The sequence below is a fragment of the Elgaria multicarinata genome, chromosome 2 (genome assembly GCF_023053635.1).
Source record: "Elgaria multicarinata webbii isolate HBS135686 ecotype San Diego chromosome 2, rElgMul1.1.pri, whole genome shotgun sequence".
In the NCBI taxonomy this organism is placed as follows: Eukaryota; Metazoa; Chordata; class Lepidosauria; order Squamata; family Anguidae; genus Elgaria; species Elgaria multicarinata.
This window is the reverse complement of record NC_086172.1, coordinates 39041783-39064885: the sequence shown is the minus strand read 5'-3', so window position 1 is coordinate 39064885 and position 23103 is coordinate 39041783. Positions and strand designations below refer to the sequence as shown.

Here is a 23103-nt window from a genome sequence, read left to right as displayed (position 1 = left end):
GGGTGAGCAGGCGGCGTGGATCAACCCCGCTCGGACGCCTCCCTCCCCTTCGCTCCCCGCACCTCCTCCCCCTCCACCCCACCCCCGTAGGCTTTGCAGACACTTTGGAAGGTGAAAGACGCGGAGCTGCTTAATGTCCTTCATCGGCGGAAGGTCTCCTTCCCCATTTAAACCTAGGCAGTGAAGTATGGTCCCGGGAGGGGGGCGACTGGGGTGCGCAGGACTGCAGAGTCCCCGCCGCTTAGGGATACGGGGTTAATGCGCCTTCGCCCTCCCATGCAGTGGAAGTGAGGCCCCGATTCTATTTTAGAGGAGTTCCTTCTGAGACACGCACCACGCGATTTTGAAAAAAAATATCCACGTCGCGTTCAGCTTTTCCTTGAATGCATCATTGATTCCTCCGTGCTGGAGAAGCGGAGATGGCAGGAGCCGAGCTGCTGGTCCTACTTAGAGTAGACCCACTGAAATGAACGGGGCTTCACGTTGGACCCTATCCGTTGAAACGATGCCCCTGCGATCCTGTGCATGTTTATTTGGGAGAGCATCCTACCGGGGCTTTACTCCCGAGTAGGGGAGGGTTAGGATGGGAGTCTGAAAAGGTGCAGCGAGCGAGGGAGACGGGATTGAAAGGCGAGTGGGTGCGTGTTCCAGAGAGAGCGGCGAAGGGCGCCGTGTGACCGATTGCACGCGTGACACTAATACCTTGCCGCCGGGGAGGGGGAAAAAAGAAAAGGTCCTATGGGGTGGAGTGTATGTGTGTGTGTCATTTCCTAGGGGTTTTTTTTTGGGGGGGGGGAACTGATGCAAGCCCGCCCAGCTCTGCGTGTACGCGTAGGGTTTTTGTGTTTTTTTTTTAACCAGCAGCCCCTTTTCATCCAGGAAGTAAATGAGACGTCAGGGTCAATGGAGCCAAACGCAAAGGCCCGAGAAAGGGGGAGGGGAAGGAGAAAGGGAAAGAGAGCAGCTGACGGAGGAGGAGGAGGAGGAGGAGAGGGAAGCAGTAGTCGGAGCCCGGGCGGGCAGGAGGGGTTGGTAATCACTTTGTTTTCCCCAGCGGCTGCGATGTGCATAGGCAATGAATGACTCCGTTGCTGCTGCTGCTGCTGCTGCTGCTGCTGCACGTGCCTATCTAACCCAGCCCGGGCAGCGTCCCCAAATCCAGCCGCCCCCAAAGGCTGCAGTCGCTGTTGCCTCCGCCGCCCGAGCTCAGCCGCTCAGCCGTCAATGTCCATAGGGGTTTGCCGCCGCCGCTTCTGTTTAGAGGGGCTGAAGGGAAGAGGAGGGCAGGCGGGCAGCCCGCGCCGTTTGTGCTGCTCTTTCCCAGGAAGAGGAAGAGCAGGATGCTGTGCAAAGCGCTGCTTTGAACGATGGAGGGAGTTCTGTACAAGTGGACCAACTATATCACAGGTAAAGGCGGGCTGCGCTAAGCACCTGCGTCCGGGCGTAGGGGGGGGGTTAGGTGAGTGGGTCGCCCCTGTCAGTGCTTGGGCAAGGGCCCGGCTTCTAAGAACCACACCTGCCCATATAGCCCCTATAACCGGAGTTCTTGGACAGGTTCCCCGCATCCTCCTCAGTGATTGGCCTTTGAAGACGATGTGGATGAAAGAAAGGTGGTTGCTGGCTGACAAAATTAAATCCCCTTGCCTCAAGCAGCTGCTTTCCAGATGGGTTGGACTACAGCTCTCTATCTCCCCCAGCGGACCACACCAACACATCTGGAGGGCCCCAGTTTGTTAAAGGCTAGAATAAAGTGAAGATGCTTGAGTAGGCTGGAAAATGGCTGCAGCGTTCCCCAACCTGGTGTTCTTCAGATGTTTTGGATGACAACTCCCAGCATTCCTGACAGTTGACCATGTTAGCAGGGTCTGATGGGAATTGGAGCCAATCAAGTTGGGGAAGGTTGGCTTAAAGCGTGTCCCAGTGTTTGGCCTAGTTGCCACTAGTCTATGAACCCCCTAATCTTCCTAGCCGGCATCCTCCACTTCTGCTCTTTCTTCTGCAGACTCCCCAGATGGTGTTCTGTAGGCTTGTCATGGTGGAAAATAAACCAGGCCCAGTCAGAACTATCCCATGATAGATCTCATGGTGCTGCTCTTTGTATCAGTGAGATGGGCCTAGTGGGAATTTGGCAGGACAGGAAAGTTTGCGTGTTTGAAGATGAGTAATGCAAGGCGTCATCTCATACCTTCCGAGGGTACAGCTCCTGCTGACTTCCTTTGATCAAATCTGATCAGAAGCCTGAAGGGGCAGCCACAAAATAGTCCACCAAAGAAGGAGATGGAAAGGTTTGCTTCTATATGCATAGAGGAAAACTGATATTGTTTGAGAGACACACTCCAGGACAGGGTGGCTTCGGTTCAACTTCTCAATAATTCACTATTGATTCACTGTTGCCCTTTCGAATCGCTTTTCTCTATCATCATGGGCAGTAACCCTTTAGGCAGAGATTTTCAGTTATTTTCAATAACTGGAGATGCTTGGGGATTAACCATAGACTATGTGAGTATGCCTGCATGTAACACTAAACACTACTAGTCCCATCATCCCTAGCCATTATGGCCAGCCTGGCTGGCAATGGTGAGAGTAGCAGTCCAACATATCTGGAGGGCACCAGGTTGGGAAAGACTGAACTAAACCAGAATTTCACACTGCAGAAAGGAGCCTGTGCAACGCATGCTTCCTCTTCCCGTCTCTTCCTCCTTTGAAGAATAAACCAGAATTCGGTTTCACTTTAACAGATTCCTGCCTTGTTGTTACGTGTGAACCAGGACTTGTCATTTCAAATAAACTCTAGTTTGTTAAATGAGCCAGTGTTTGTAATTGATTTATTTAGCAGTTGAAGCCATGATTCTTGATAAGCATGTAATGACAAGTCAAGAAACTGCTAAAGTGAAACTGAATTGAGATTATTCCTTCTCCCAGTTGCACAGGAGAGGAGAGTGTTAGACCCTGAGCTTTGCTTGTGCTCCTTTCTGCTTGTGTATGTAGCACAAGACGATCGTTTAGCACAGAGGTGGGTAACTTCAGGTGCTCCGGGCATTAGTTTGTCCTTAAAGCCCCTGTAGTGGTTTGCTGCTCAATTTTGGCAAGAAGCTGCCAATCCCACACTGCTTTTTTGCTGATTTTGTTGGACCAACAGGGCCGTGTATTGTCCATCCCTGGTTTAATATTAAGTGTCAACCTTCCTATCAAGTGCAAAGTATGTATTGTACCACTCAGGGCTGTCTCTTCTCAGTTTTACATTTTAAAAAGGGAAAAAGTGGATTCCTGTTCTGAAGAGTTTGCTAAAGACGTTAGATTCCCCTTCTTTTAAAAGTCTTATCCCTTATTCTAAAATAAATTCCTAACTATAATGGATATCCTGATTGCAAAACTTCTCCTTTGATGGAGTGTGGAGAAGGAGCATCTCAGCCCTGTGCCCAAATGTGCCTGCAATTGCAATTTTGGGAGAATACAATAAAAAATTAGGTAAGCCTTGGGTTCTGTGGATGAAATAGTTCCTCTGACAACTTTGCATCTTATAATTTTAGACTATGAATGGAGCTGTGCATCAGCAGCTTGTTTTACTACATATATTTCAGAACATAAATCATAAAGCAGCCATTCCATATTTAATTTGAAAATAATTATAATATGAATGTGAGAAAATATGCCCAGGAATCCAAAATGTCCAGAGAAAAGGCTCAATCGTGACAGGGGAAAAATATGGAATATTGTTGCAATTCCCAAATAGCTAGTTGTGGGAGCTTTAAAGGTGGCCCTCAGATTGCCAGTGGAGGATGTTAGGGATAAAGTAGCGCAGGTAAGGCAAAAGTCACAAACTGAAAACATCAGGCAGGTACCACTTTGTAGCTGCCAGTATATTTTTGAGAAATACAAAAATACACAGTACGTTACCAGTAACCTAAGAAAATTTGATTACACACCTGTGTCCCATTTTTCCTTGGAAAAACTCATCGGCCCTGTTCAGCAAGCCATGGTTTAAAGTGTCTTCTGAACAGGGCCTGTGCCTCCTAAAAGGGATTTCTAGTTACTCATCTATGTAGTTGCTAACCAAAACCAGGCTAAGGCATGCTTATCTTAACAATGTAAGAGTATCATAAGCCATCAAAACATTTTCTAGAACTGATTCAAAAGATGAAATACAATAAAGTAGTTCAATATTCTCTTATTTCTTTTCCATGTGGTACTTGTTATATGAAAATAAGTTTTTAGTAGCATAATGTGGGAGCGATGTGCTAAGGCATTGAGATCCTTTTCTAGTGCAGTCATTTCAGTCCTGAGGATTAGTTCTCAAACTCTTTTTCTTCTGAGTGCTCTGCTGATAAGTGTTTAAACTCACCCTTAAACTGGCACTGCCTGTCTTTTATTTTATCTTTTACATTTGCTAGTGTTCCTCTTTATTTATCTGCTCAACACGCATGCGCGCGCACACACACACAACTTCTTTAAATATATTCCTTTTGAGACGTCCTTGAATTTGGTAGGTGTGTACGGGAGAATATAGAGATCACGGTTCCAAGCTGCTCGCTCCAAAGTATACTGTGTTTGCAACACATGGACCTGTGTATATCATGTTTAGTCTGGCCTTTACATAACAACCAGCTACATAGAATCAACTTCTCTCTTACCTAGGATTAGCTGTATGTCAAGAGAGACAGATTACCTAATACATATGGTGCCTGCAGACCTGTTTAAGGTTGTCCTCTGTGTGTGTTTGTGTGTTTTAAATTTGGCTTCTTTGCCTTTAAACTGAGCAACTCAATGGAGTAAACAAGTCTGCCTGTAAAGATAATAGCAGAAATGGCTACCAGCAGATTAAAAAAGGAAGTGCTTGAATTTGCATTGCAGCACTGAAAAAGTTTGAAAAATCTTTAAAGGTACAGTTTGGGTTGAAACAATTTCCTAAGAGTCAAACATAACGGTTTTGTTCTCAGTCTTATTTAAATTCCCAATACAACGCTATGTGGTATTTTGGGAGTTATTTGCTCATATTGTAATTCATCTGACATTAAGTATAAGCTGATGTATTTGCAGATTGAGAAATGTCATTTAACCATAACATGCTATGTGGAATATAGACAGATGAGGTATATTATCTTGAAGGGCCACATGGTATTTTCCCCCCCTGTGAAGCCTTTGGAGCAACCTACTAGATCATGGGTGGGATCCTTGTGGTCTTCCAGATATTTTGGTCTGCAACTCCTATCAGCCCTAACCAGCATAGTCAATAGTGAGGGATGATGGGATTTGTGAGCCAAAACATTTGGAGAGCCACAAATTGCCCACTCCTATCCTAGGTCCAGTATTTATTTTTATTTATTTATTTTATTGCATTTGTATACCGCCCCATTGCCGAAGCTCTCTGGGCAGTTCACATAAGATAATACCATGCTGTAAATTATCCCCCTGTTCACTCTCTGGCTGCCTCCATTTCTCTCTTCTGTCGTGAGGAGTTTGTATGATTTATTTTTTGTTCCCCATTTCCATTTTACGGGGTCAGCCAGAAAAAGGGTCTGTTTGTTCCATTGTTGCAGATCCTGTCAGAGTTCCATAAACTGCTTAATAAGGCCTCTAGCCTAATTGTAGTGTCACTGGGTTTGTTTAATTCTGCAATCCCTTCCTCATTCTGCTCAGCTTGAGTCAATTTCTAATTTCTCTAATATTCTTAGATAACAAAATCATGTCTTTTTGGACTTATGAATTGGTTTGCAATCTATTATTATTATTATTATTATTATTATTATTATTATTATTATAATAATATCTCGCCTTTTTCCCAGTACTGGGATTCAAGGTGGTTTTACTCATACATTCCTAATGAAATTTCCTCAATAATTTAAAAGCAAACTTGCCCGTGGCAAAAATCACTCCATTGGGTTAAATGGCTCCTGTTTCATGGTGGCAGTTACCAGCTTTAGCCCTTCTACAATTTTCAGTAAGCTTCACCCATGCCCTCTGCTGCAGGGAGGCCATTATTCCATTTTAATGGATAGAGCTTGGCAGGGAAGGGGCTGTATCTCAGTGGTAGAGCACCCTCTTTGCATCCAGAAGGTCCCAGGTTCAATCCCCGGCTTCTCCTGGTAGGGCAGGGAAAACTCCTGCCTGAAACCCCGGAGAGCTACTGCCAGTCAGTGTTGATAACACTGGCCTAGATAGACAATGGTCTGACTCAGTATAAGGCCTTAGTTAGACTGGGCTTTATCCTGGGGCGAACCCCAGGATCGTCCCTGTGCATCCACATGACACACAGGGGATCCTGGGATCAGGGAGGGATGATCCCTCCCTTGCCCTGGGATAGAGCCCTCTCTTTGGGCCTGCTTTTTCTGCGGTCCCGGGCTGAGCCCGAGACCGCGGAATGTGTGGCCCGTTGCTGCGGTTTGAGCCGGGAGCCGCGCACAGGGCGCAGCGCTCCTCAGGAACACGGCGTCCATCGGGGGTAGGGTGGGGTAAGCGGGAAAATAATTAAAATTAAAAAAAAACCTTACCTTTAGTGCACGAGTGTTCGTGCGCTCCTTCCTCTTTTTTTTTACGCCTCTCTTCTGGAGGTCGCCGCGCCTTACATGTAAACAAGGGTGAGATCTCACATTAATCACAACACGAGATCTTCCCTCCTCCATCGTGGAATAGAAGGTAGGTCTAGCTAAGGCCATTGTCGTAGGATGAGATTACATTTAAACATCAAGAACAACAAGAAAGAGACGGAAGACAAAACACTCAGCTGCAATGGGGGCAGTTCTTGCTTATACGACTTGGTTTTCATATAGTAATTGTGCATTTTAACATGGCATGCCAAATTAAATTCCAAATCCAGCACTTGTTTCTCATTGCTACTTGGTCAAATTGTACCTGTCATAACATATGGATGGAGCCTTTCTTTAAATCAGACTTCCTCAACTTGTCACCCTCCAGATTGTGGGATTAGAACTCCAGTCGTCCCCACCCAGCATGGCCGTGCCAGCTGTGGACAATGGGAGTTGTAGTCTATCAACTGGAGGGTGATAGGTTGAGGGAGGCTGCTTTTGACAAAGATGTGAATGACTGGAAGAGAGATGCCACTTATTCATCTCCTGAGGTTTTCTGCTTAAAATGTACTTAGAAATTCAATCTGTTATGTTCCTGAGAAGAACTACATTGATGGTGCTATATAAATAAATAATAATAATAATAATAACTACTAACGGTGAGGTCTCCTTTTTCCTTGACATAGCTTTGTTGCATAAGAACTAACGGGTAGTGGCTGGAATCCAATGACATTTTTGAACTGATGGAACACCTTCCATCAGCAGGAACTGGTTGAGGGCGATTCCCCCTCCTCTTTGCAGCCCTTCAAGCCCTTTCAAAATTGGCTCTGGAGGGTTGTGGAAGGCTTTGGAGATTTGCAGGGGAGGCAAGAGAGGGAGAAGGTTGTATTGCACAAGCGGATTTTCGCTTGTACAACATTGGATTCCATCAGTGTGTTGTGGAACTCACTGAAAACAAAACAAATGACCACCAGTAGCATATCCAGTTTATATTTCTTATAGATTTGATTTTTTTGATTTTTGATTTTTTTATAGATTTAAAAGCGTGTGTGTTCATAACAGATTTTAAAATATGAAATGTTTCGATATAAAGCACAAGCTTCAGTCACATATAAGAGAATGCTACAGTACTTGAAAACACACTTGGAGCATTTGCAAACCTCCAATGGATTGCAGGTCTTGCAGTGAAGTCCATGGATCTGGATCAGTACCTGTATTAAAATTATATCTGTATTTCGTTTTTGAAGATTACTTGAATATGCATAAATCTTGCTTTCCTCTAAGTCAAGTGAGCAACTTCCAGGAGTTGGGGGACCACATTGCGCCCCCCCCCGAAACCAGCCCCCTCCCCTATTACCAGCAGAAGTGGCTGCCACTGACAAAATCCCAGCAATTCTGCTGAGAAACAAGCCAGCTGTTTGGCGGGCCGACAGGAGCCTCATCCTGTAGAAAAACAGGGCATGCAAAGGGAGCCATCCCTGCACCCCGTCTTTCAGCAGAATCAGTCTGCTGGAAAGGCGTTTGGTAAGCTGTCAAGAGCCCAATTCTGCTGGGATTTTCATAGTGGTGGGGACCGAGGGCCAAACAAATAGCTACAGCAGGCCACATGCCTCTCACCTGTTGTTGCCCACCACTGATCTAAATGGAGACCTGCTCCTGTTACCTGTGTGAGATTTCATTTGTCACAAAACTAATGTTTTCTGCTGTTTTCCTAGGTTGGCAGCCTCGCTGGTTTGTTTTAGATAACGGGATATTGTCTTACTATGACTCACAGGATGATGTTTGCAAAGGCAGCAAAGGAAGTATAAAGATGGCAGTGTGTGAAATCAAAGGTAAGACGAGCAGTCATCCATTCTAGGTTGTGCTATGATGACGTAGCCTAGGCTGCCTTTGACTTGAACCTGGTGGATTCATCATAGAATCATAGAATAGTAGAGTTGGAAGGCCTATAAGGCCATCGAGTCCAACCCCCTGCTCACTGCAGGAATCCACCTTAAAGCATCCCTGACAGATGGCTGCCCAGCTGCCTCTTGAATGCCTCTAGTGTGGGAGAGCCCACGACCTCCCTAGGCAATTGGTTCCATTGTCGTACTGCTCTAACAGTCAGGACGTTTTTCCTGATGTCCAGCTGGAATCTGGCTTCCTGTAACTTGAGCCCATTATTCCGTGTCTGTTAGTTAGCTTGGTCCACATTATGTGGTGAAATTGGTGTTAATGTCACTGAGTGAACAAAGGCAGAGACAGACCTCAAGCTGGCGCTTTGGAGTAGCAACTTATTTGACTTTCCAAGTATATCGTTTGAGCAAGTTGCCTTAACTGGGGCACCAGGATAAGATGGAGTTGGTAGGGATGGACAAGGTTTTTGTTCCAGTTTGCAAATCATGCAAACATCTCCCATTCACAACAAAGGAGAACTTCAATGAGCTGGAACTTTGCTCGTTCTCCCATCCTAGGAGTAGGTAATATTCACAAAACAAATTGCTGTTTTCCATAACAGCTTGAGCTCTGGTTCACTTTTTGCTTCATCATTTTTGGAGTTGTCTCTCCCAATCACTTCACTTTGATTAATGTGGCCACTGGCTCATTTGATATGGTTTTCCCTGCTCTCTAGAAGTGGCCAGGATGTCTCTGCTCTCTTCCTCCACTCAGGTGAAACTCTATGAGAGTCAAGAGCCAGACCTTCTCTGTTTCCACCATGTGAAACTTTATCAGTTGGTTTCTGAGCCCAGTTCAAAGCCTTGGTTTTGACCCTTAAAGCTCTAAACGGCTTGGAGCCATACTAGCTAAAGGAATGTCTCATTCCGTGTGTAGCTGCTCTGGGAGCAACTCTTATAGCGCTCTATGGTTCCTGCCATAGAAGTCCCATTCCCAGAGCATCCTCCCAGAAGTGGAAAGATGTCATACAGTGTGAAAGAGAGTTGCAATTTGCAGTTGAAAAGAGATGGAGGTGAGCTGTGGATTCCTGGTGGTGATTTTTGAAGTGGCGGCAGCAGCTGAAGGTGGGGGGCAGTTTGGGGACTGCAAGTTGTGCAGTCCTGTTCTCGACAATTTTTGAAAATTTATACTTTTATTTCATTTGTTCTTCTGTTCTAAGTTCATCCATCCGATAGCACAAGAATGGAGTTAATAATCCCAGGAGAACAGCATTTCTACATGAAAGCTGTTAATGCAGCCGAACGACAGAGGTGGCTCGTAGCATTGGGGAGTTCAAAAGCTTGCCTGACGGACACCAAAACAAAGAAAGAAAAAGGTACTTGCTTATTTCTAAAATACGATGAACCTTTTTTTAAAAATGTGGTTCTTAAGTGGGTTCTAGGTTAGGGTCCAAGGTTCTGTCAAATGTAAATTAATTTATTTTATGAAATGCTCAGTTCCCCAACGTGGCTCTCCTGGGAATCACCTCCCCTGGCACCCACCAGATTCCTTGCTCCTCCTGACTTTTTTGTTTTTTTTAAATTAGGGATATTAAACGTGTGTTTTTAAACTGGAAGGCAGGTATGGTCCAAAACAAAAGTGCTGACTTCCAGCACCATAGTTATTTCCTAGAATGCTTCTTGGCCCCACATGGACCCCAGGGGCATTCTTAGAAAATAAAAATGCTGAGTTCATTTTGAAGTGTGCCCAGTTACCCGGGAGAGGGTGATTGGGCACACTTCAGTGCTAGAGAGGGGGTGGGAGGAGGGGGAAATGTTTTGTCCGTGCCCTTGAAGATGGTTGGAATTTGACAGTGAAATCTGATGCTTTTCAGTGTGTACACAGTTTACGACTGAGCCATTCCATTTGTTTAAAGCAGTATAAATGGTAATATTTATATTTAAAACTTGTCAAGAGAACTCCTGTCCCTCAACAGTGAAGCTTCTGTTTTCTGATGTTCTTGCAGAAATTACCGAAACCAATGAATCTCTGAAAACCAAAATGTCTGAGCTTCGTCTTTACTGTGACCTCCTAATGCAGCAGGTCCATACAATACAAGAATATGTCCACCATGATGAGAATCGCTCATCGCCCACCACCGAGGTATCAGATTATTCTTCTGGGGTGCTTTCATTCAACCTTCAGAGAGCGCTCCTATGGTCCTTGGGGGAACATACCGGGGAACACAGGATTGTTCAGAGTCCCCCCTCCTGAGGCCATAGACACTGCTACAACTTTGGGAGGGGGACTCCGAGATCCAATCCCCCTCCCCCTCCCTTGCAGTCTCTGCGGAAAGAACTGCAACAGCTGCTTCCTGAGGTGACAAACGTAGCCTTGGAGGGAAGGAAAGAGGGGTGTTTCCAAGGCCACGCCTCCCATGAAGCATAGTGAGGCGTTTGCATCAGGCAGTTAAATGGGGAGAGCAGCAAATTGCGCTGCTCTCCCCTTCCAGCGGGTGCTCTGGAGAACCTCACCAGCCACTCTCACCCCTTGGCATTTCCTGTATCGAGAGAACGGCTAGCAGGGCTCTTTGGAGCAGCCGCTTGCCCTCCGTTTCCCTCATTTCACACCCCCGCCACTTATTTTAGCTGCTCTGTGGGCTCTATGAAGAGCCACACAGCCAGAAGAAGTGGCGGCGGGGCTCTTGTCAGAGCTTGCCCTGGTCTTGTGGTAGCCCCATGGCTGCTGCTTCCATCTGTGTGGCTCTCCATAGAGGTGGCAGCAGAAGTAAGGGGGAAGCACAATGTGTCGGTAGTACTTGTCTTTCCTGCCTCAGATGACAAAAGAGATTGTGCCAAGGCTGGCCGTTCCGTTGGGTGGGGAGGGGAGGGGAGGGGAAAGAGGTGTCCTATGGCCTCTCCAGCTCTGGCCCGGCCCCCACCAGCACAACTCCTCTAGATGGGCTCAAAAGCCTGTCTAGGTCAAAAAAGTAAAAAGGAGGATGGAGAGGCAAAAATCACCCCCTCCTGCCCTGCCAGCAATAGCTCAGCAGGCCATTGGGTGCAAAGAAGCCTTGAAGATCAGAGGTTTCCTTGCAAGGGGAGCGCAGTCTTACTGTATTTCTTCGATTCTAAGACGCACTTTTCCCCTCCATATAAACATCTCTAAAAACGGGGTGCGTCTTAGAATTGCGGGTGCGTTTATTATTTCTTAGAATCAAAGCTTTTTTTCTGTTGGTGGTACTGAAATTAGTGTGCGTCTTACAGTTGATGGCATCTTAGAATCGAAGAAATACGGTAAATACTGTGTATGTCTTTCCCTTTCAGGCCTGGGAGAATGCACACCAATGTTATGTTGGACCCATTCCTTTATCTAGTAGTGGTGCAAACGAGCCCAACATTAATGCTCTGGTTTCTAAGACTACATAAAACACCTTTGGTTTATTTTCTTAATATAATTCTACTTCAGAGCCTACAAAATGGGTTGGACAAGTAAAATTGGCAATTGTATTGTGGAAGTTTAGGAATGAAGTGAAAGTCCGCCCAGGTCCACAAGGATAGGGGATGCCCCTAATGTCTGGCCTTCACAGGCCCAGATGAACACGCCTGGTGCTGGGACAGACCTGTGCCCATGTGCTCCTGAGCCCCCAAGGATACTCGGGCATGGGTTCCCCTGGCTTCCGGATCATGCCCCCCCCGCTGCTTTAATGGTGGGTACCCTTGCGTTAATGGGGCCTTTAAAGCCACCATTGGCATGGCAGGGGCTGGGGGAGCACGCTTTCTGAAGCCTCTGGAAAAAGTTTACGTTTCTCCCGCTCTGGTAACGGTGGCCACCATTGACGCAGTGGGGGAAAGGGCTGAGGCCAGGCAGACGGCTGTTGAGTGCTCACGATCCTATGGAGGTGTCCTCTTCAGGATTCCAAATTCCATTCTCACTCCCCACCCCCACCCTCACCCCAACAGTCAGTCAACATTCCACTTTCACTGACGATGCTCCATTCTGAGGGAGGGGGCTGCCTCATTAGGCCTTTTTTCCCCTAAAGATTTTTTGTGCTTCTGCAAACCTCGGTTGTCTGAGCCTGCAGATACCTCCATGGATAGTGCTGTTTTGGCTAAATAAGGATTTGTACTTGGAGAATTGATACTGATGTTAGTATATATGAGAAGACAGAAGAATAAACTATAAAGACACAACAACAACGATAACAATAAAAAAAATTTCTTATCTGCCTCTCCCTCTGGATCAAGGCAGGGAACAACATTAAATACAATATAATACATAAAACTGGTTAAAAGAGCATACAAAACCAATACAATATTAAAATAACAATCACAACATCTTAAAATTTTTAGGTTCAAAATTCATCTGGGTAGGCCTGCTGGAAGACAGGCCAAAAAGAAACAGAAGGAGCAGTAACAATAGATAAAACGGCATGGGGCAACAATAAATTGATGAAGCACCAGGAAGGTGCTTCAGTAGGAATTTCAGTTCCTTGACCTGAAAATATTGAAAACATTTTAAATATTGAAAACATTGTCCTTTTGTCCCACTGGAAATATCTGAGGTGATCTGGCCAACCTCTGTGTCCTGCTCCATCTCTATACAAATGCTCAGCGTTCATCACAGTAAGTCTAAACTACCTACCAAGAGGAATGTTGCACAAACTTTTAGTTAATTAAAGAGTGATGTGTCAACGAGTTAAATTGGGAAGTAAACGGCTCTAACTTCAGCAAAAAGCTTTATCAGGCAGAAAGCATACAATTATTTCATTGTTCTTAAGCAGTTGCTGATATGTGCTTTGTCCTTTTGTTTTCAGAATATGAATGAAGCTTCTTCTTTGCTCAGTGCTACCTGTGACACGTTTATCACGACACTTGAAGAATGTGTGAAAATAGCTAACGCCAAGTTTAAGCCAGAGATGTTTCAATTGCCTCATCCTGATCCCTTAGTTTCTCCTGTGTCACCTTCACCTGTACAAATGGTTGGACATTCTTTAACGTCAAACTTTCCTGAGGGTTTGAGGAAGCTGGGGAGGGAATGGTGGGGTATGATCTGCTGCAGAGGTCCCCCAGAGTTGCCATAGCAAGCTTTCCCAAGACAGTGAGTAGAGCCTCCTCCCAAGAGTAACTAAAGCCACAGTCCTTACCAGCAAATAAGAGCAGCTTCAAGTATTGCATATTAAATGTATGTGTGTGGAAACACATAGATACATATACATCTGGTCACAAACTTGCATGTGTTTGAGGTATTTGGTAATGCCTTTAGTGTTCAATAAACTCAGTGAGATTTATTTGTGAGCAAAACGTTGATTATTTATTATGTTTTTATCCTACCCTTCGTTGAAGGAGGTCAGGGTGCCATACACGAGTCTTCCCCCCGTTGAGAAGTAGGTGGGGCTAAAAGCCCAAGAACACCCAGGGTGCTTCATTATGGAGTGGGGATTTGAACTCTGCTCTCCCCTGCCCTAGTCCAACAGTCTAAGCACCAAGCTACCCTTTCTCTAAGGATCCATTTGTAAGATCACAGGGAGCCAATTTGATCAGTGGGAAAGAGTGGCAACTGGGCATGCTTTGAAGGCCTTAAAGACCAGGCTCCAGGGAAGCAAAAGGGAAATAACAGTTTTGTTTTATTTTATTTATTTATTTATTTATTTATTTATTTATTACATTTTTATACCGCCCAATATCCGAAGCTCTCTGGGCAGTTCAGTTAACTCTGTAAAAGCAGTTTCTCCTCAGAGCTCCAATGCTCTCCCTCTGATCTGCCTCCATTTTCTAAGGGGTGCATAGCACCCTTTGCCATACAGGTTTGACATGAGATAGATGAAACTGCTTGGCCCAAAGAAAGAATGGGGTGCAGATGACAGTATTTTAGAGAGATGCTCATCTTCTCCCTTGTTGAGCCCCATATCGCAGTTTGAGATGAAAGGGTTGGATACCCTGAGTGGAATTCCCCTCAGAGGACACTGCCACTGGCAGAATAGGCTAAGAGGTGACTTTTGCTGATTCCTCCCCTCCCACTGCAATACCTTGCATCCTCCAAAAGTGTTCCAGATGCTTAGGGGACCCTCCAGAACAGTGTGGGAGGTGGCCCTGGGGGCCGCAGGGGAAAGGGGAATTGGCCAAAAGTGCCTCCCAGCCACCTTTTCTAACGGCTGGATCCCTCTGCTGGCTCAACAGCCTTCCATAGATGGGAGGAGCCTTTCTGCCTATAGGCCTCAAAATCTGGTTCCGATCCAATGGCTCTAGTTAAAATAACATTTTTCCTCATAGTATACAGTGCTTTAAGGTCTCATTACAACAGATAAGGAGAATATTAAAACCAACATAAAACACCTATGTAAACGCTGCCGAACTATTTTCTTAATTATGATGGAATAAAACGTAATTAACTTAGAGATGTTCATTTCTTGATGACAAGTCACTTTGTGTCCCCTCATTACAGTCTTCAAAAAACAAAAAAATACAAATGAATATTTTCACTTTAAAAAAGAATTGCCCTGCAAATATAACTAACACAAGCTTGGGGAGTATATAATAACTTCTTTTGTTTCTTAAATTATTCTTTAGATGAAACGTTCTATTAGCCACCCAGGTACTTGTAATTCTGAGAGGTAAGTATAAAATTGTGATTATATACATTTTAAAGTTTTGGAAACAAAGTAATAAATGAAATGTTCTTCAGTATTCCTCACGTTATGAAACCCCCATATCATCTCAAGTAAAAGATCATTCTCCTCAGTGAGTTATTCAAATGAAGACCCTGTTCAAACAACACACTAAGCCATGGGATGTAATCATTTTGAGTTAAACATTATGGCTTAGCATGTCATGTGAACCATTTCTAACCATGGTAGCTACATAACCATAGTTTAAACATGCTCACTAACCATTTGCTACAAAAGGGTTAGCGTCCTAACCATGGCTTAGCGTGTCATCTGAACAGGCCCAAACTGTATGTTGCCCCCATATAGTTCAATATGAGTATGTTCCTGCAGAGAAATTCATTTCTAATTACTTGATCATGTACAATATAATTAAAGCTTAGTACATGAGTGGTTTGAATTCCCTGTGACAGATCCACTTGTGTAAAGCTATTGGAGTACATAAAGGTTGGAAGAAGAGCACTAGTGGTATATTTTATAGTTCAGAATGCCTTTTACCTTCTCATGCACAATCCATCTCCTGTCTGATGAGTGTGCAGAGCTCTCCTGTGCTTAGCAACCAAATGCAAACTGCTTAAAATATATTCCAGTCTGTGGTTCAGTCTTGCCTTTTTGCTGCCATGCTGATCTGTCTGACAAACTACCCATGTGTAGTTCTTCAAACAGGGTGGGTGGGTCATAGAATCATAGAATAGTAGAGTTGGAAGGGGCCTATAAGGCCATCGAGTCCAACCCCCTGCTCATTGCAGGAATCCACCTTAAAGCATAACTATAGGTGTTCTGCTGAGCTGTCCTCTCCCTAGAGTGGCCACCAACTGAGCATACTGTAGGTATGCTCAGGACCCAGATTAGTATGTGTTCCCATTGCATTGTATTTTGGACTTTTTTTCTGAAATGTTTTTGATTAAGTTGTTTAATTTATTGTTTTAATTTGTTTAATTTATTTTGTTTCCTATGAGCTGCTTTTAGTGGGGAAATTGTGATATAAATTTACTTAGAAATAACATTATTACTGCCGTGCCTCCGGCTGTTCCAGATAATGTGAAACCGTACTGTGCCTCATATATGTCTAACCAGCCACTTGCTCCTCTTGAAGGCCCTGCCGTGTAGGCAATACCCACAAAGAGTGGAAGTACACTGCGTGAGATGGCCTCCTTATTGGGAAAGAAAGGAGTGCATGTACAGCCCTACGCAGGTATTCAGGCTGCACGCATTAGGGATAAAAGTGGGGGGGGACCGGGACTTGGCCATGCATGCAGACCTCACCCCCAACATCCCTGCCTGCTCACTCTCTGACCTTCCCATGTTCAGGGTGAAGGTGTGTGAAGGGGGCTTCTGCTTGCGTTCATGTGAACCAGAGTAGAAGCCCCCACAAGGATGTGAGGCCTTGCTTTCTCAGTATTTCTGATTGTGCAGAGTCTTCCATTCACGTTCAAGCGAACACAAATAGAAGTTCCCTTCAGACCTTCCCCTTCAATACAGGAAAGTTGGGGACGTGAAGGTCAGGAATGTTGGGGGCGTGCCCATGTCCCCTCCCCACTTTTAGCCCTCACGTGAGCAGACTGAAACCTGCATAGGGCTTATGCCTCAGAGTCCCCGTTCCAACAACACGCGAAATCATGCTGCTTAACCATAAAATGGTTAACGGAATGCATTAACCATGTCTTACGGTTGTCTGACACACATTTTCCCTAACCATCTGCCCCGTTAACCACATTCGTGGTTATGTTTACTAAGGAAAACGTAACCACAAAAGGCTTAAAAGTGTTGTCTACAAGCATTCTGCATGTGGTTAGCGTTAACCACAACTGAACATGGTTAAGCTAACCACAAAGCCCAGAGTGTCATCTGAACCAGGCCAGAGTGACACTGGATGTTTCACTCAATGTGTAGCTAGCAACTACATTACAGGATTAAAAAGAATAACTAGGCAGGGGGATGACTTTCATTGGGACTGCAGCTCATGGGCTAGTGAGACACAACCCTTCTCTCTCCAGCTGCAGTCCCAATGTAACACACACACAAATCCCACAATTAACCTTAAAAAAACCGCTGCTATTGACACCAATGGGAACTTTCTTTCCTTAGCATGTGCAGATTTTTGTAATGGTTGCAGCAGGGTAGGGAAGGGTTAAACCTCCCCTCCTCTGTGGTCCTAATGATCCCTCTCCACTGCCTTTTGCCTAGTATTAAATACATTTTTTAAAAATCCTCTGACATAGTTGCTAGCTACGCATTCTGCATAATGTCTCGTTTAGCCCACAGTGGATTGCCGCGGTGCCCCACTTGAAGGATTCCTTTCTCTTTTAATATTTTGCTGCACAGTATTTCAGGAAAAATGCTGTTGTGTACCAAAGAAACACCACTGAGAAGGAAAATGAGAGAAACTGGAGAAGGCTGTAGGTTTTAAAAACACTTCCTAAAATCTGCAATGCTATTTAATTTGTAGGAGCAGCCATTCTATAAAAGAACCGTATTCGTCTTCCTACCGATTATCACAGAGATGGAGAAGAACAGTCTTGGAGACAGAACCTCCTCTAGATCTTTCCCTCGAAGATACAGACAGTAAGTTCTGACCCAAGAACTCTGACATCTATGGACTTCATGATTCAGTTGATTTTGCTGTGTTTCTTATAGTGGCACTCTTTCACCATAGCCATGATCTCTGCTAGAATGATGATGAATGCAGGAGTGAGTGACCCACAGTCCCCCCTGCATTGTATTGCACCAACTGCACAGGGGGGCCCTTGGCACTCTGCCTTTTGGGGAGGTTGAAGGTCCTCGGGGTCAGTGGATGAGTTTTAAAGGTGCATGCATGGAGCTGCCAATTGTGAAGTGTGTGTGTGTTTATAGGAGCAAGTTTCTCCACAGGTGACCCAGGAGTGATCAAGCACCCACTTCTGTGTTTATTGGGTGGAAACATGGCCCATTTAAACATGCACGGGCCATTTGTAATGGAGAGCACTGTGCATATCATATTTTTCCGTTTGCATGTGCCATTTGCAATGGAAAGCACTGTGCATATCAACTTTTGCCGTTTGCATGTGCCATTTACATATGCCGTTTGTAATGGAGAGCACTCTGCGTATAATCTTTTGCCGTTTGCATTCAGAGATTTTTGGTATCCAAATGTGAATATTTGTCAATTGGTACTCATTGGGAACAGGGTCATGGTTAAGAACACAGGAAGCTGCCTTATAACAAGTCAGGGCCATTGGTCCATCAAGCCCAGAACTGAGCCAGTTTATGCTTCCTTCAGAGGTTGCTTGAAACTTGTAAGAACTATTGAAATCATAGCAATATCTTACTGGGCTAAGCTGTCATTTCCCCACCCATTTCCTGGCAGAAAAATCTTGGGGTGGAGTGGGGGCATCTCAGCAGGTTGAGGTGGACAAGGCGGGCCATCGCTCCTTTCCCAGTGGTTGTCCGTTGACAGCTACCATTCATCGCCCCCACAGCCCCCAGATCACTGTTACGTGATGATGCAGCAATGGCTCCGATGAGGGCTTCTGAGGGGAAAACATGGCACTGCCTGGGGGAAGAGTGCTGGCAGTGCTGTGCGCCTGTTAATTTTAGCCCGTCCCGCCAAAATTTGTGATATGGTAGAATGGCCCTGAATTTTGAGCTTGAACGTTCAAAACCGATATCCTTTGGCTCAGCGCTAATATTTACAGCCTAATCTGTTCTTCCATTGTTTATCCTTAAGAGAAAAGTCCATTTCGGCAGGCTAAATTCAGAGTTCCTTTGATTTACAAATTCCTGTTTTAAATCACGTTTAGCCAAAGAAGAATTATTTAAACTGTTATTTCTGTAGTCCTTATCCACTTTCCTTGTGTTATTGGAGTTGGTGGTGGAAGTGAATAAAGAATATAAATTGAGGAGCTGAGTCATCTATTCTGTGCGATTCAGCCAATTAAGCACTTTTAAGTCCCGCTGAATTAAAAAGGAAGCATTAAGCCGGTGCTCAAATCTCCCCTTTTGAAATGAACAGTACTTAAAGCTACTTTAGTTTTCATTGGATCATGCCTGTTTTTCTTTGATTTCCCCCCCTTGCTTATTTTTTAAGCTTCTACAGCCCCATGTTCCACTATTAATTGCAAAATTGTGACAGTGAAAAATAAGGCTGGAGTTAAAGAGTGGCCGTCAGACTTATGACCTCATACTTTGGGAGAGAGTAGTTGTCACCAGGCAAGCATGGGATTCACAACTCTGTGGCCGTTTCTACACCTGCCTTTTCCCCCGGGATCGTCCTGGGATCATCCCTGTGCATTTTCCATGGATATTCATTAGCTGTAGAAAGGGCCTATTATCCCAGGAAAATGGAGGGATCGTCCCTGCCTGCTCCCAGAATGCCCTGTGTGTCATTTGGATGCACAGGGATGATCCTGGGACGGTCCTGGAAAAAAATGGCTGGTGTAGTCATGCCCCTTATATTGCTAGTGTGTGTGGATATTTGCAGGGGGTAATCAGCAGGTGGGAGGAGGGACTTAACATTTTCCCCACCTGCTTAGCTCTTCTCCACCCCCCAGAATGCCCTTCAAGCCAATTCTAGATTGTTTCCCCTAGATCTTTTCCTGAGACCAGATCTAAGCCTGCATAGGGGATAGGGGCGATGGCTGAAGTATGGATATGGCGCATATTTCCTGAGAGGAAACAGTGGAGATGGGGTGATTTGATTTGATTTATTACATTTATGTACCGCCCCATAGCTGAAGCTCTCTGGGCAGTTTAAACCAAGGGTATAAAACCTCTTTCAACCAGAGACCCAAATTCCCTTTTGGAGAAGCTGCATTCTATTGGTGGGTGGGGCTAAAGGCAAAAGAACTTGAAGCCAAAGGTAAAGGGATGGGGCCAAAAAATGCTGGCCTAGTTTAGCTTCAAGCTCTTACTGCTGCTAACTGAGCCTTAGGAGAGGCATTTCAACCTTTTAGAATTGGAGGGGGAGCTGCGCAATGCCGGGAAACCACCAATTGGTTCTTGAAGAAAGGGGGTGGGGCCATCTGGGAAATCCCAGTGGCCCATATTGGGGCCCCAGAGGGCTGCCCTTGGGCCTGAGGTTCCACAACCCGGCTTAAGTGTTTTTGTAAGCCACCTTGAGAGCCTTTTTGGCTAAATGGCGGGATAAAAATTCTATAATAAATAAAATAAGTACAGGAAGTCTCTTCCTTTCTGCTGATTTCCCCCTAGAAACGCTGCTGTCACAATTACCTCCACACAGTTATCTGTGTTTGATTACCAAGGTGACAAGTCCTTCTGTCCTTCGGACCATGTTTCTCCCAGTGGGAGATACTTCCCACGAGTAATGGCTTTTTTATAGGGTTTCTTTTCCTGGCTTTCTTAGGGTTTTCATCTATAGGTTGCATTTTGAAATAGACATTTGGTATAATATTTGCAAAGAAAATTTAAAGTGACAGTTCAGTTTTACTCGTTGTGCGGAAAATATCTTCCCCTCCTGCGAAGCTCAGAGCACAGGTTAAGAGCTGCTGCCCATCAAAATAGATAATATTAGGCCAAATACTGTGTCCTGGCATAAGGCAGCTTCTTACGTTCACACCTGACCAAGGCCTAATGGAGAAAGTTAAAGGCTTCTTTAAGCCATATGGAGATCCCTCCCCCTACATGCAACTCTGAGCTGTGTGTGTGTTAGAGGAGCTGTTTGTAAAAATGACTGAGCAGAGCTTTTTCTGAAATAAATACCCTGATCAATGTCTCGGTAGGGCCAGCATTCTGTTCCAGAGGTACTGTCAACGGAGATTTCGCATCTTCGACTATTCCTGAAGCGACTCTATCAGTGTCTAACAAACAATCAGAACTTGAAGAGACTCTTCCACCTTCTTCCTGAATAAATAGAGGCATCAACTTCTCTGAGCAACGCTATGCAAAAGCTGCTGTAATTCTACTATTGTTGTAGGAGAGTAATTAGTTCCCTGTGTGAAGGATTTCTCTGCACTTTATAGAATAATGTAAAAACTAACTTTGAAGCGTATTTTATCTTTATATAGTTTATTTGCAAGAGTATTTTCCTAAAAAGAAAACAACAACTTCAGATTGTGCATTTTTAACAGATAGGTATGTACCTTTGTAAATGTAGCTCTTCTTTTTACGAAGTGTGACAGTCAAGCAACTTAGTTTGGACATTCTAAACCTTGACAAAAAAGGTTTCAAATTTGGGGTAGGGAAAACACGTGCCATAGACCTTGACTGCTCACTGGATCACAATGCAGGTACAATATCCCTTTGGGGACAGTTCACCTCCTGTTAAAGTCAGTGGAAATGCAACCATTGGCTGGGTTGGTGGGCACTTTTCATTTCAGTGGACGTTTTTCTTGCATTTAGACTGAGGCAGTATTCCTAAAATAGAGGTTTTTGGTGTTTAGCATTTCCCTCTTTTTAAAAAGCAGTGGTTTACAAAAGGGCATAATCTAAGGAGTTTTAGGTATACCTTGAGTCCCTTTGAAATTGGTGTAACTTGAGTCCATGCTAAGGGCACATTCTACCCAAAATTAGGCACTTTCAAGTCCCATTGGCTTTAATGAGGGAGATGTAAAAACAGCGAAGTCAGTGAGATTTGAGAGTGTTTAGTTTTAGCTAGGTGTTGCCCGGAAGGCTTAAATTCTGGTGTGTGTGTGTGTGTATGTTTTAATGGGACTTTGAACACCTGCATTTTTTGGGGATTGTACCCAAAATCTAGCCAATCAATAATAATTGATAGATGTGCAGTATTTTTCTAAACATGCATATGAATTATCTGATTATGAGGCAAGATACAAAACATGGGGTAAAGGTATTTTAACATTTTTAATGTATTTATTCTTTTTTTTGCGCCACAAAATGCCTACTTGTCATTGTGGGGTGGGGGGGAGGAGAAGAGGTGTGAAGGTGTGCTTAATTCTTGTCGGGGTCACTAAATGCATTGTAGCACTGTTTTTTAAGATCATTGGGTGTAATCCAACCAAAGTTTAGCATTTATAAGTCTAATTGATTTGACTGGAGGAATAAAAAGCACGTGCTTAACTTTTGCCTGTTTGAAGAAATGGGACTAAAAGATGCTTTGACCTTGGCTGGATTGTACTCATGCTTTTCACTTAAAAGCAAACTGTCCTTGATGTGTCTTTTTACCAAAGTGTTATTTTAGCGCTGGTTTCTAAAATATGCTCTTGAGCTGCCGTTGTAATGTATTCATATTTGCAGCTGTACATTTATTTATGACATATTTATACCAAAGGGGGAGGTGGCTTTTATCATTGTGAGTCCTATAAACTTCAAAATAGCATCTGTGTTCAGCGATTTTCTCCTCTGAATTAACTCCAGTGTCAAATATGAACTTGCCTCTAATAGAACTGAGAATTGAGCTCTAACTAGCGAATGAACCATATAGCTTAGCAACTGCTTGGTGTACATTATGGGCCCAGTTCATCAGAAATCTCTCTTGCACAGGCTCTGTTACTTTTTTTTTGCAAGAGCAAAGACGAAATATGCAGCTTATATTTCAGCAAGGTTTGCACAGATGTTTCTGAAGGATTGTGCCCTACGTTCTTAGTGTTTTGAAATGTAATTTTGTTTGTTTGTTTTTGTATTCACTTTGGGATAAACTTGGTAAATAACGTCTTGGCCATGGAGCACTTTTTAAAAAAAACAAAAAAAAACACTGGGTTTTGTTTTTTTTGGAAGTTACATAAGTGTTCAATAAATACAGTTTTTACACACAAGCATGAACAGCTCTCTTTTTTAGTAAAATCTTTCAGTTTAAGAAATATATTGATTGTCTTTGTTGATAACACACTTTAGGTTGCAATCCTGTTTTTTTGATTTATTTAATACGTTTCTAAACCATCTTTCTGCCAAGGCAGTTTACAGTTTTTAAATATTGAAGCAAACAAGGAAATGCTACCAAAAATATGCCGTTGATGGCCCCTTTAGGAACTGATGGTACAAGCTGCCTGGCTCCTCCTCCTCTGCTTTTCCTCATGGTACCTAGGAGTAAGTCTCACTGGACTTCTGAGTGAATATGTGTTGGATTGTGCTGTTAAACTGGTAGTCATTGGATGAGTTCAAACAAAT

The 23103-nt window shown here is 44.2% G+C and overlaps 1 protein-coding gene across 3 annotated transcripts; it reads left to right on the top strand.

Annotated features, from left to right (window-relative positions):
• Positions 1-94: 94 nt before the first annotated feature.
• PLEKHA3 (pleckstrin homology domain containing A3) lies at positions 95-22751 on the top strand. 3 transcript variants are annotated; one of them, XM_063116317.1, is made up of 9 exons: positions 95-111; positions 1055-1407; positions 8240-8356; positions 9619-9774; positions 10405-10541; positions 13195-13359; positions 14948-14991; positions 17492-17607; positions 20760-22751. In XM_063116317.1, exons 2-9 carry the CDS (start codon positions 1368-1370, stop codon positions 20882-20884), a joined length of 900 nt encoding a protein of 299 aa, XP_062972387.1. In that variant the 5' UTR covers positions 95-111; positions 1055-1367; the 3' UTR covers positions 20885-22751. The 3 variants fall into 3 exon arrangements, with proteins under 3 accessions (XP_062972387.1, XP_062972386.1, XP_062972385.1); XM_063116316.1 differs by lacking the exon at positions 95-111 and adding an exon at positions 113-153; XM_063116315.1 differs by lacking the exon at positions 95-111 and having other exon boundaries at positions 976-1407.
• The last annotated feature ends 352 nt before the right edge of the window (positions 22752-23103 follow it).